Source organism: Balaenoptera musculus, chromosome 12 (genome assembly GCF_009873245.2).
Source record: "Balaenoptera musculus isolate JJ_BM4_2016_0621 chromosome 12, mBalMus1.pri.v3, whole genome shotgun sequence".
Lineage (NCBI taxonomy): Eukaryota > Metazoa > Chordata > Mammalia > Artiodactyla > Balaenopteridae > Balaenoptera > Balaenoptera musculus.
Genome location: NC_045796.1, coordinates 58604562 through 58619498, shown reverse-complemented (window position 1 = coordinate 58619498; position 14937 = coordinate 58604562). Strand labels below are relative to the sequence as shown.

General features: G+C 34.9%; 1 protein-coding gene across 1 annotated transcript in view; it reads right to left on the bottom strand.

Moving 5' to 3' along the window:
- ASCC3 (activating signal cointegrator 1 complex subunit 3) overlaps nt 1-14937 on the bottom strand; it is a 338512-nt gene that overhangs the window by 189431 nt on the left and 134144 nt on the right. Inside the window, 1 exon segment of the mRNA XM_036871893.1 lies at nt 6532-6696. Coding sequence (XP_036727788.1) covers nt 6532-6696 — 165 coding nt within the window.

The following is a 14937-nucleotide window of genomic DNA, read 5'->3' as shown; positions in this document are numbered from 1 at the left end:
TGGGCAAATATTTTAACTATTTTTTCAGTTTTTATGTCTCTCTTATTTACATCTAATTGTAGTCAAAATTTGCTTGCACCATGCTGGTATCTTCAAGTTATTATACCTAAGTGAGCAGCTCCCAATGTCGGATTTCTCCTTGGATATTTCTATACAATGCATATATGGGCTGGGAAAGTCCAAGGGCCTGAGTTCACTCCCTCACACAAATATTATTTACAGGCACTTAGAGAGGCCCTGTGCCTTCCAAACTCATTCTGTAAGTAGGACAAAAATGAATCTGCTTACTCACTGTTATGGGTTCTATCTGGGCTTCTTTGAGGACTAAATAAAACACTACCTATGAGATATACATATGGCTCCCAAACCAAACCCAACCCAAACAAGGGAACCCTAAATAAGGGGAACTGATGACCCGACATCTTATTTAAGAAATCTCCTTTACATGCTATGATTAGAATCCTTTACAGTAATTAGAATGATACTTTTAATTATACCATAGTTCTATTTCCTATTGATGGTGATGTGAAAAGATATGAAGATGATTTTTAGTTTTAAAATCATTCAACACAAAAGTCATTGAGTATATTTTTAAGGACTTTTGATGTTAAATACATGATACCTTGCAAACACTAGAGATATTTTTCTGCTAAAGCCCCATTTTAAAACATCTGTATTTTTTAATCTAAAAAAATCATATCATTCTCAACACAGATAAGCCTGTATGAGAAATATATTCTTTTAAATATGGATAATTTGGAAATTTATGTCTTAAACCACATCTCAAAACTCTATACACTATACAGTTATCTGAAAATATTAATAGTTGAAAGCTATAAAAAATTAACATTTTACAGTTTCTTCTTTATCATTAGCCCAAAAACTAGGCAGTAAATTTTTTATAGCGTTTTCCCTCACATGAAATCTAAGTTTGGACAAAGTCTATTCACTGAAAGTAAATTTAGTTATGACAACTAATGTTAGTTCAATGTTGTTAAATATAACAGATTAGGGCTTCATTACACTTTTTTATTTTCCAAATTTCTTTCACTCATGCCAAGTATGTTGTGAATTTAGTCCCTAGTACCACCATGCAACTTCAGAACCTGAACAGAATCTACACTGCATTAGAATAGCTACCTATGGTGTGTCTATGTTAGTTACAAATTGTTGAAGTGCCATGTAAAGCACTGCCATCTACTGGGAATGTCTGGTAATCACAAGGAACAAACAAAAAGGAACTTTGCTTTTTCTAAAAATATTTATGAGCACTGCACTAAGCTAATACACTGGAAATATGAGAAGAATCATATAGATCATTCTGTTAAGGAGATTAAAATCTAGTGAGAGACACAGATAAAGACAGAATTACCTATAGTTAAGTTGTGAAATTATAAGGAAGACTGTGACGAGTGCTAAAAACGTGCAAAGAAAGGGAGTACAGAGGGAACACAGAAAAGGTGTAATTCATTCTGAGTGGTAAACTAGGAGACACTTCATAGAAGAAGTGATATTTGGCAGACTCAAAAGAATAGTAAGTTTTCAACAGATGGACGTGTGGAGCAATAATATGTAATTTTGCATTTACAACCCTTCGTCTCATAACTAACAATACACTCTGACGTAAGTAAGATTAGTTTTACCTCTGAAAGAGGGCCAATGGCATTGGAAAAAAGTGGGAAAGGAATAAATGGTTTTGTGTGGCTGGAACCTACATCAGCTAAGGAATATGATGGAGAAGTTAAAATTAGATAAATAGGTCAGGGCTTCAGTAGTGTTTAACGTCCAGCTAAAGTATTTAAACATTTTTCTTAAGATAACAAACACCAAGTCATCAAAGGTTTATAAGTATAGTAAGTGATAAACTATACAATTGGAATTTGGCTATATTATGAAGAAGCCAATGTGCAGGATGAATTAATACATATTTACATATTATATATCCATATTACATACAATGTATTATATATTCCTATATCATATGTTAACATGATATGTTTATAATTATACTACATATGTAATAAACAAACCTATAATATATAATTTTTATATATTTTACTTCACATAGTTTATAAACTATATATAGCAAATTATACTATTATACATTCATAATTTACAAAATATTTATAAATTTATAACGAATGCTTCAAAGTATATATGGTACATAATGTGTGTGTGTCTGTGTACATATGTACAGAAAGCATCAGCAGCAGGCCTGCAATCTATTTTCTCTATCAACTGGGAATGCTCAAGAAAGAAAGATGCCCTGGTCAAATCCCCTTGTAAACATGCTAATGACAGACCTCCTGGCAAATGTACTAATGGTATTTACTTGACCCCTAATGTTCTATAGTTGCAGGAAAGCTTTATCTTTGTAATGCTTTTAGGTGATGGACATGGTCTCTCTAGGTGCCTCAATGCAAACAAACCAGGAATGTATGGACTTATGTGGCCTGGCTCCCTGAAAAGATCACTAAGCTATGTACGTATCAAGGTATCAAATCAAAACATCTCATGATTGGGAAGTATCACCTTGGGAAACAGTACCTTTTGTTAACCACGAATCTCACTTTACCCAATACACTAATCATATGCACTGTTTTGTATATCAATTCTACCTTGATAAAGCTGTTAAAAATTTTTTTTAAAAATCCCATGATCAAAATAGGTCTCTTTTGTGTAAATGATGCCCTGCATGCTTCTTTTCGAGACCTCACAAGTAAAATCTGTGCCAGAGCAGATCCACCGTGGCAAGAAAGGAGAACAGTGATGGCAGTGGCAGACCTCTCCATGCTTCACCTTTGTCTCACAACTACCTGTATTATTGACATTATTCTTAAGTTGGGTATTAGCTAAAACCTCTGATTTCTGTGTGTCTACTTTGAATATTTCAATGCTTTGTGTTTTATGTATGTGCATCTGTGCATGTGCATGCACATATTTTTATATGGTAAAAAGTGAACATGTCCTAAAGAGTCCTCTAATTCCATCCCTACTATAAAACCACTTCTACAGCTTGTTGCATATGCTTCCACATCTATGCACCCTACTCTACCCCAGCTTAAAAATCTAAATGTAAGCAAGAACTTTATTTGTTAACTATATCCACTGCACCTAGAACTGTGTAGCCGGCACATAGCAGGTAGCTAATAAATGTTCACTAAATGAGTGAATGAGAATATAAATATATTGCATTTTTTTTCTTTACACAAATGGGATTGTGCTGTATACTGTGTCTTTTGAATGAGAATATAACATGGATATCTTTTAAACCCGGTTCATATAGCTCTACCTCGTTCTTTTTAAAGACTGCATAGTGGCATTTTATTTTATGAATTAATGGAATTTATTAAACCATTTCTTCTTTTGTTGGACAGTTGGGTTGTTTCCAACATATTTTGCACTAACAAGAAAGCGTCAGTGAATACTGGTGTTACTATATCTATGTGTCTGTGCTATTATTTCCATAGGTTAGATTTCTAGAAGTAAAAACACAGTTTAGTGAGCATTTTCAAATTACAATCTTTTTCACTTTTGCCAATCTATGTAAGAGAAATGTCTCATGTTGATTTGGATTCCTTTTAAGCATCTTTTCTATGATTTTCAGAATTTTTATTTCTATTGTAAAGTGCTTTTTCCAAATTTTTAAAAAACATATTTCTTACTAGTTTACAATAACCTTTTAATTTTAAAGGACATTTAAGCTTTATTTTATGTGCTACAAATAATTTCTATTATTCTGTCTTACATTTGAACTTTTTGGAGGTATCTTTACTGGTCAGAAGTTTTTAATAGTTACATATCCAAATGCGCCACATGTTTCCTTTGTAACCTTTGGAGTTTTGCATATTGCTTAGAGCTTCTCCACCTCAAGGTTATTTTTTAAATGCTCTTTTATATTTTCTTTAATGCACTGAGTTTTGTTTGGTATAGCTAAATCATTAATTCATCCAGAATTTTATGTTGGATTTACCAGATGAAAGCACATTATTTTAAAACATTTGAAAATGCAATATGAACTTCCTCAAATTTTGTACTCCCTTCATATTAAATTCCCATACCTAGTTCTGGATGAGAGCTATTCAGGATACGAAATATAAAAGAACTGACACCTAACTAGTCATTGGGGTGAAGGTGAGTGTTAAGGAAGAAGGAACAATTGAGTGTGACTCCCACACACTCAATTTGGGCTTGAGAATCAAATAGACTGTGATGCCATATATAAATAGGGAGGGAAGATGGCAGAGTTTCTGACGTGTTAAAGCAAGAGATGTCTATGGGATATCAAAGTAGAAACATATAACTGTGTTTGGATAGGAGTAGAAGTCAGCGGGGAGATTTGGACTACATGCAGAGATTTAAGTGACACAGGCACAGAAGTGTTATTTTCCCAGGGTAAATATTTAGAATAAAAAAAAGAAGATGGCAAGTGACCAGAGTCCTGTGTTGGAAGAGGTCACTGAGAGGATGTGACCACCAATTAATCCACAAGCTGGACCTTGTCAATCAGAGGATCCTCACCCCCTTTGCTGTCCTAGGAATATGCATTCCGCTTGCCTTCCCTGAGCTAGAAGCTTCCCTGAGGACGCAGCCTTGAGACAGCAATGTGGTGTTGAGACCATCTGGACAGTACATGTGACTGAAGTCAGTTAAGGCCTCTATATACAGTTAAGGCAGGTGTAGAGGTCGACTGATCTTGCAGTTGCCCAAGACAAGCCTCAAAAGTAAGTTCCCTTGCTTATTAAAACTGTCACCTACCAATCTGGAGTGGTCTGCCTCTTTTTTCAGTTCTCTCCTTGCTCTCTGTGTACAAAGCCAGTTTGCAAACCAACATCGTGGAGAATGTAAACATTTCAAGGGTGAGAAAAGGAGAGAGCAAGGGAACCTGAGAAAGAGCAGCTAAGTAGGTGACAAAAAAATCAAGTAAAGAAAATCAAGGCAGGGTGGCATCATGGAGTCCAAGAGAAAAGAGTTTCAATTCTGAAGAAATAATGAGTTATATACTGGTTAAAAAACAAAAAACAAAAAAACTTTTTATGACCTATGCTGGAGCAATAACCAGACCACAGTTGTTTGGAAATCAAAAGGGAAACTGAATACAGATTAATATTTCCAGAAGCTGAGTGGTAAAAACAGCTTTACTAAGCAGAAGTTATTGGAGCAGGATAGTTTGAGGGAGGTGTTTTGGTAAAGATGGGTGGGACTCTGCAATTCTTTAAAGCTGAAGGCACAGTGCTCACAGAGAAGGAGAAGTCAAAGACCCAGGAAAAAGAAAAGGGATAACTTACAGAGTGAAAGGAACAGAGTCCAAGACAAGGGGACAGGGGGCCTCTACCTAAAGGATGAGGGATGGAAGGATGAGGATAGATTTGGGAAGGGGTTTGAGGCTTTTGCTGGGTGGTGGGGAGGTTTTTTCTGGATGCAAACTGAGGGAGTTCAACCACGAAGGCCTGTGTTTCCACTCAGTAAAAAGTATTGTCTTCTAAGAATGAGGCACGACAGGGTGGGAAAGGAGGGAGGAGTCTGGTGAAGCTTGGAAAAAAGAAGGAAAGCTGCTCCGAAGTTACAGGATAAATCCCAACGATTCAGGTGAATTCAGAGTCTATGAATGTGTAGTGACCTTAGTCTCCACCACCCCTGTGTGATCTCAGCTAGTGTTTAGCAATCTGACTGGAGGGAAACATACTGTTCAGTTGACTCATGATTGGAATTTTGCCAGGGAGTCAGGGGATAAATAAGTTAAGGCTATTGACAAAAGAAAAAACTGGTCATGGAGTCTTGGCTATTTCAGAACGAAAATAAAGCCAGGAGAATATGGATCAGAGACAATAACAGATGCGAAGTCAAGGAATTAGAGTTCTTGATTATGTTAAAAAACTAGTGTTCATCTACTGTCTTTACATGTACAATCTACCAACAAACATCATTTTAATAGTCACGGGTACTTTAAGATATCTTTTCACTTAATGAAAAGAGGGGTGACAGAAAACAATCACAGATCATCAATGAATTTACCAATTTTGATTTGGACAATTTATGAGTAACCACAAAGGTCCAAAACTAGAGACAACAAGTACACGTCCCTTTTAAAAAATAACAATTAAGATTATGCACATTAGGAGATATTTCATTTTATCTAGTATATTAAGGAAAATATAAATCATTTTCAGATTTTTTTCAATGGGGGAAGAGGTCAGGCATGGAGAGAAATGGATGAATAATTAATATTCTCCTATGTTCTACCACATTTTAATACTGCTTAGTCAAAGTTACATTTAGCTTTAAAACACAGGTTGCGAATAGAAGTTTTCCTGTATTTATTTTGGTTAATTTAAAGAGACTTCAATAACATAAGACCTGGGAGGAAGAAAGATAGGGTACTTTTAACATAAAAATGAAATAGCTGAAGGTTTCTCCCTACGAAAATTATCTTTATCCCCATGAACAATACATACTAATATTTCTTTGAATGTTACATTTAAGTTTAAAAACTTATCCCTCAAAATAAGCTTACAAATAACTTCCCCTTACCTGACGTAAAGTACGTGCCACTATGCTTTCTAATACTGGTCCTCTATCTTCATGAAGTAAATGAACTTCATCAAGAATAAGAAGCTTTACAATTTGGGAAAGAGCTACGTCCCCAACACTCTTTCTTGTCACTACATCCCATTTTTCTGGTGTGGTCACAAGCATCTATAAGACAAGAAAAGATAAATTAAAAAGGGGAAAGAGGTCACATATTATTTAAACTTCCACTGTGTTATTCAAAAAGAAATATGATTGACCACCTATACACAGATCAAATAAAGTGTTACAAATATCCCAGAATGATATCTGATTCACTGTAGACAACAGTCACTTCTCTTTAAATTGTGATATTAAGCAGTTACTCATTAAAACTCAGTAAAGGTAGTCTGTCAGTAAATTGTAGTGTGAAGTGTACAAAATACACAAGCTTACTTAAAATGTGTCTTACAGTGTAAGAAACCAAATGACACCATCTTTTAAACAAGTGTGTACTGATAATGGCTTTTACTTGAAAAGGGACAAAAATAAGTGAATTAAGCACTAAAAGGAAATGAAAAGGAAACCAAGGATCCACTCTAGGAATGGTTACCTGTTTATACTTTTCCAAATTTGGAGGAAGCTTTACTATTGACACACAGTTTTTAAAAACTACCCTTTAATATCAACTAGTATATGCAGAACTTTATACTAAAAAACAACACATATACTACAGCATAACCGGCACAAAATAGCAACACAAACAATGAGTCACCGGAGATCCAGGGTACTAAGAGCAGGAGGTAAGCCCAGGGTACTTACGTAAAGTTCTTAGAAGAGACCATTTGACATGAGCTGTGATTATAAATCTATTTGCTTTCTACATATTGAATCGTTTCTGTCCCCTAAAAGCATACTATCGCAGAGAAAAAGAAAAGCTTAATAAACTTCTACTACAGTAATATTGAACTAGGAAATAAGCCCTTATATAACTCAAAGAACACATGAGGTAACAAATCAAAACCAAAGCTTTTCTTATCCAGTGTATCAGCTTATAGAGACTGATGACAATCAAAACTCACTATGCTTTGAAGAGTGAAGAGGTTAAGGGGGTCAGATTGTTCTCAACATTTTTGTTGTGTTATCTCAGGTCTGTTTTTGAAGTCGCTTATGGGAATGATGATAATCTTATTTTTTTAGATTGCAAATGATGTATAATTCTTAACAAATGCATAATCCAAGTTTGTCAATATAACCTGTTGCATTATTAGAGATATCACTGCTATCATTTTGAAATGAACTATATCAACCACAAAATTTAGCAGTTGTACTTTGACGTAACATTAATTAGTGAACTATAATGAAATAGATTAAGGCATTCACATCTAAGGTGTGAAATACTACAAATCCAAAGCTACTTAGTTAATTTGCTAAAGCCAAATGGCAATGTTGAGATCACATCAAATTTTACATTTAAAAAAATGCTTTGGAATTAAGTATAAACAGATGTATAATGAATTTTAAGATCTAAAATGGGTTGAAACATTCAGTATGCATTAATTAACATCTCTTATATATTCCAATAACTTAAACAGAACTTCCACTTTGAAAAATGACAAATTTAAAATAACCCAAGATATATCATTATAAATATACCCAGGGATCACTTACCAACAACCCTTTCACTAAAAGTCCTAAAAAACATGCCCATGTGATTTCAAAAACAGCAATTCTCCTAAACTGTAAATTCATGTCACATTAAAATATAAAATAAGAAAGCTTACTATTAATAAATGTTAAGAAAGCTACAAAGTACACTACAAAGATAATAATGTGGTAATGATTAAATTGTAAAGTAAAATTTTTCAGATATCAGAAAACTATACTACCAAACCTTAAAAATCCATTTTAGCATTTGGTTTTCTATACCTTACTTACAGCACAGTGAGAAGTGGCTTCATTTATATTACCATTTCATTACTCTAATCCCCTGAACAAAAATGGCTAGAAAATAAAGTGTCACATTTGCTTAATGAATTGTAACTCATGCAAGACATTTCCATCTGCTCTTGAATTAGGGCATGGGTTAACTGTCAATATTTTTACTGTCAACTCAAATTTCTCTCAATACATGTACTTATTCCCTCAGGAGTATGAAAATCATTATTCCAAACTGTTCCAATTTTAGCCTGACCACTGGGAAAATGGCAGAGTTGAGATGCTATACACCACTACTGTGCCAACAATTTGGTGTATTCAATTTTAAAATGCTTCATCTGGGGCTTCCCTGGTGGCGCAGTGGTTGAGAATCTGCCTGCCAATGCAGGGGACACGGGTTCGAGCCCTGGTCTGGGAAGATCCCACATGCCGCGGAGCAGCTAGGCCCGTGAGCCATAATTACTGAGCCTGCGCGTCTGGAGCCTGTGCTCCGCAACGAGAGGCCGTGATAGTGAGAGGCCCGCGCACCGTGATGAAGAGTGGCCCCCACTTGCCACAACTAGAGAAAGCCCTCGCACAGAAACGAAGACCCAACACAGCCATAAATGAATAAAATAAATAAATAAAAAAATAGTGTTAAAAAAAAAAATCTGTTAAAATGCTTCATCTGTTTGACAGCAAAACCAAAGGACCTACAACTTGCTAGAACCACCTCATCTGGTAATTAACTTAAACATTAATATTATTATCTTTTGCCTTATAAAACACTGTGACCTAGGGGAAATCACTTTATCTCTCCTTCCTTTTTGTCCAGCTCTACTGAGTTATTATTGACATGTAACATATATAAACTTAAGGTGCACAATGTGACGATTTGATACACATATATATTGCAAAATGATTACCACAATGAGGTTAGTTAACACTTCCATTCCCTTACATAATATTACTGTGTGTGTGTGTGTGTGTGTGTGTGTGTGTGTGTGTGTGGTGATAACATTTAAGGTCTACTCTCTTAACAACTTTCAAGTTCGTAACACAGGAATGTTAATTATACTCGCCGTGCTGTACATCAGATCCCCAGAACACATCGATCTTATAGCTGGAAGTTTGTACACTTTGACCAACATTTCCCCATTTCCCCTGCCCCTAAGTGCCTGGCAACCACCATTCTACTCTCTGTTTCTTTGAGGTTTTTTTTTTTTTTTTTTTTTAATTCCATACATAAGTGAGAACATACAGTATTTGTCTTTCTCTGTCTGACTTATTTCACTTAGCATAATGACCTCAAGGTCCATCCATATTGTGGGAGAAGGCTGAATTTCCACCGCTTTATGGCTGAATAACATTCCATTCTATGTATATATCACATTTTCTTTATCCATTCATTTCTTGGTGAACGCTGAGGTTGTTTCCATGTCTTAGCTATTGTGAATAATGCTGCAAAGAACATGGGAGAGCAAATATCTCTTCAAGATAGCGATTTCACTTCCTTCTGATATATACCCTGAAGTAGAATGGCTGGATCATATGGTAGTTCTATTTTTAACTTTTTGGGAAACCTTCAAACTGTTTTCCATAGTGGCAGTACCAATTTACATTCCCACCAACAGTGCATAAGGGTTCTCTTTTCTCCACAACCTCGCAAATATTTGCCATCTTTTGTCTTTCTGGTAACAAGTCATTCTAACAGCTGTAAGGTGATATCTCATTGTGGTTATGACTTGCATTTCCCTGATGATTAGTGATGTTGAGCACCTTTTCATGTACTTGGTGGCCCTTTGTATGTCTTCTTTGGAAAAATGTCTATTCAAGTCCTCTGTCCACTTTTTAATTTTTTTTTTCTTTTGCTATTGAGTTGTATGGATATTAACCCCTTATCAGATAGACGGTTTGCAAAATAGTTTCTCCCCTTCTATAGGTTGCCTTTTTTTTTTTTCTTTATTTTTTATTTATTTATGGCTGTGTTGGGTCTTCGTTTCTGTGCGAGGGCTTTCTCTAGTTGTGGCACGTGGGGGCCACTCTTCATCGCGGTGCGCGGGCCTCTCACTATCGTGGCCTCTCTTGTTGCGGAGCACAGGCTCCAGACGCGCAGGCTCAGTAATTGTGGCTCACGGGCCCAGTTGCTCCGCGGCATGTGGGATCCTCCCAGACCAGGGCTTGAACCCGTGTCCCCTGCACCGGCAGGCAGACTCTCAACCACTGCACCACCAGGGAAGCCCATAGGTTGCCTTTTTATTTCGCTGTTTCTTTTGCTGTGCAGAAGCTTACTTTTGCTTTTGTTTCATGTGCTTTTAGTGTCATATCCAAAAATCATTCCCAAGACCAATGTCAAGGAGCTTTTTCTCTCTGTTTTCTTAAAGTATTTTTATAGTTTCAGGTCTTACATTTAAGCCTTTAATCCATTTCAAGTTAATTTTTTGTAAGCAGTATAAAATAGGTGGCCATTTTCATTCTTTTGCATATGGTTATCCACTTTTCCCCATACATTTATCAAAGAGAATATCCTTTCCCAATTGAGTGCTTTGGGCTCAATTGTCAAATATTAGTTGTTGGTATATGTGTGGGTTAATTTCTGGGCTCTCTATACTGTTCCATTTGTCTATGTGTCTGTTTTTATGCCAGTACCATACTTTTTGATTACTATAGTTTTATAATATAGTTTAAAATTAGGAAGTGTGATGCCTTCAAGCTTTGTTCATTCTCAGGATTGCTTTGGCTATTTGGGGTCTTTTGTGGTTCCAATTCTAAAAACAATTTTAGAATCGTTTTTTTCTATTTCTGTGAAAAATGATAATGGAATTTTGATAGGGATGCACTGAATCCATAGATTGCTTTGATATTATGGACATTTTCATAATATTAACTCTTCCAATGCATGAACATGAGCTATCTTTCCATTTATCTGTGTCTTTTTCAATTTCTTTCCTCAGCATCTTACAGTTTTTGGTGTATAGTTCTTTCATTTCCTTGGTTAAATTTATTCCTAAGTATTTCATTGTTTTTGATGCTATTGTATATGGGATTATTTTCTTTATTTCTTTTTCAGATAGTTTATTGTTAGTGTATAGACATGCAACTGACTTCTGCATGCTGATTTTGTATCCTGCAACTTTACTGAAGTTGTTTATTAGTTGTAAAAGTTTTTTGCTGGAGTCTTTAGGGTTTCCTATATATAAGATCATATCATCTGCAAACGGAGACCATATTACATCTTCCTTTATGATTTAGAAGAACTTTATTTCTTTTCCTTGCTTAATTACTCTGGCTAGGACTTCCAGTACTATGTTGAATAGGAGTAGTGAGAGTGGGCACCCTTGTCTTGTTCCTGATCTTAGTGGGAAAGCTTTCAGCCTTTCACTGTTGAGTGTGATGTTAGTTGTAGGTTTGTCATATATGGCCCTCATTATGTTGAAGAACAGTCTTTCTATACCCAATTTGTTGAGAGTTTTTATGATGAAAGGATGTTGAATACCGTCAACTGATTTTTCTGCATCTATTAAGAGGATCATGTGATTTTTATCTTTCATTCTATTAATGTATTAGTGATGTATTAAGCCTGTTCAGATTTTCTATTTCTTCATCATTCAGTCTTGGTATGTTGTATGTTTCTAAAAATTTATCCATTTCCTCTAGGTTATCCAATTGTTGGTATATAATTATTCACAGTAATCTCTTATGATCCTTTGTATTTTTTGTAATGTCTCCCCTTTCATTTCTGATTTTATTTATTTCAATCTTCTCTTTCTTTTCCTTAGTCAGTCTAGCTAAGGGTTTGCTAATACTTTTTGTCTTTAAAAAAACCACCTCTTAGTTTCATTGATCTTTTCTTCTGTTTTCTAGTTTCTATTTCATTTGTTTCTGCTCTGATCTTTGTTATTTCTGTCCTGCTAATTTTGGGCTTAATTTGTATTCTTTTTCTAGTTCCTTGAGCTGTAGAGTAAGGTTGTTTATTTGTGAATTTTCTTTTTTCTTAATGTATAACTATAAACTGCCAGCTTAAAACTGCTTTTGCTACATCCCATAAGCACTTAAACCTTATTATTAAAAACTTTTCTTACATCTGTAAACAGTAAATTTACAATGTTTAGTTTTCTGTGATTGTTTCATGACTACTCAAATACTTTTTTTCTCTAAGTGAAATATATTCCTCCTTGGGGAGGGTAAGAGGGGAGAAAAACAGTAAAATTTTTAAGCTGAATTTTTTATAATTATTTGCATAATCCACTAATTGGACACTACAGCAACCCTTTATCAAAACACACCAGAGAGGTGGTGTTTCACAGAAGGAAGAATGTCATGCTTGAATCCAAGTTTTACAGACTTGTCCCAAATAGAATTCTTTGAATTTCAAGGTAAGAGTTACTAAAGAGATCACAAAGCCTCTTCTCAACATACCTGTAAGAGTGCAAGAGGAATATGTTCAATTGTGCATTTTACATTTTTAAAAACAATTTATTTATCTATTTATTTTAACATCTTTATTGGAGTATAATTGCTTTACAATGGTGTGTTAGTTTCTGCTTTATTAACAGAGTGAGTCAGCTATACATATACATATATCCCCAGATCTCTTCCCTCTTATGTCTCCCTCCCTCCCACCCTCCCTATTCCACCCCTCTAGGTGGTCAAAAAGCACCGAGCTGATCTCCCTGTGCTACGCGGCTGCTTCCCACTAGCTATCAATTTTACATTTGGTAGTATATATATATATATATATATATACACACACACACACACACACATTTTACCTTTTTTTCCCCATATAATTACTAGATTAAACTAGTAGAGTGTGAGAGGAAGAGAGTGAGAAATACTATTTACTACACAACTATCAGAAAATTTAAAATAAAAGACATAAAATGCCATGTGTTTAGACAGGATGTAGAGAATCTAGAACTCTCATGAAATAACGGTGGAAATACAAACTCACACAACCATTTTGAAAAGCTGCTTGGTATTACCTACTAAAGTTGAACATATGCAAGCCTTGTGACCCAGCAATTCCATTCCTAGTATATTATGTACTGAACAGAAATGCACACCTATTTTAAACTAAAGATGTACATTAGAATTTTAATAGCTGTACTATTTATAATACTTCAAAATTGGAAGTAAGCCAAATTTCCATCAACAATAATATGGACAAATAACTTGTAACATAGTTATACGATGAAACAATTATAAAAGAATGAAAATGAATTTTATTTACCATATGCAGTAACATGGTAAAAACATGAAAATCTTGTTAATGAAAGAATCCAGTTACATAGTATATAATTTCATATATGTAAAGTTTTAAAACAGGTGAAACTAACGTAAGGTGTTAGAAGCTAGGATAGGAGTCACCTCTGGGAAGGAAGAAGGACACAGCAAATGGGAGAGGAATGAGGACAGATTCCAAGGTGTGGTAATATTTTTATCTTGATCAGGGTGGTGCTTATATCAGTGTATTCACTTTACAAAAATTTTATCAAGCTGTTCACTTACAATTTCTGTACTATTCTGATTGTGTATTTTACTCAGTAACAGTAAGCTATGCACATACATGCTCTTATAATTACATATAACTTACAATTAAAATCGAAAGTTAAATGGCAAGAAGGGATACCTGGACTGAACAGGTAAAAGGTGAATAAGAGTTTGCCAGACAAAGAAAGAAAGAAGGATATTCCAGGCTAAGAAGAAAAAATAAGCAAAATTTGTTCTTTGTGCTTCTAATATGCACGAACCACATATCATCTCTTGTGTGATCTTTCTATGTATGCTGCAAGCATCTTGAGGAAGGTACCAAATATGAAATTATTACATGGAAGTCCAAGTTCCTCAGCCTACTGATTGGATTTTTTTTTTTTAAATACAGATGACAACTTTTAAATTTAGGCCAATTTCCTGCCCACTTATCAATCTTCTTCTCAACCAGAGACCTCTATAAGTACCAAAAGCAAAAAGATAAGAAAGTTCAACATATTTATGGAAAGTCTTTGAACCAAGAAGAGAAATTAGACACCTAATTTAGAAATCCTAATACCCGTATTTCCTTAATGTTATTGTTGTTGCTGTCTATTAAAAAAAATCTATTCTTGTCTTTCCATATTCATATTTTTCAAAGATAGGCCAGTCCATAAAACCTTCTAATTCCAATAAATTAATTCATTATACAGAAAAACATAGTCTTGAAATTATATTACTAACAGCAATACATATCCAGCCTAAGACACAGAGAATTTTTTTTTTTTTAACATCTTTACTGGAGTATAACTGCTTTACAATGGTGTGTTAGTTTCTGCTTTTTTTTTTTTTTTAATTTTTTAAAAAAAATTATTTATTTATTTATTTATTTTTGGCTGTGTTGGGTCTTTGTTTCTGTGCAAGGGCTTTCTCCAGTTGTGGCGAGTGGGGGCCACTCTTCATCGCGGTGTGCGGGCCTCTCACTGTCGCGGCCTCTCCCGTTGCGGAGCACAGGCTCCAGATGCACAGGCTCAGTAGTCG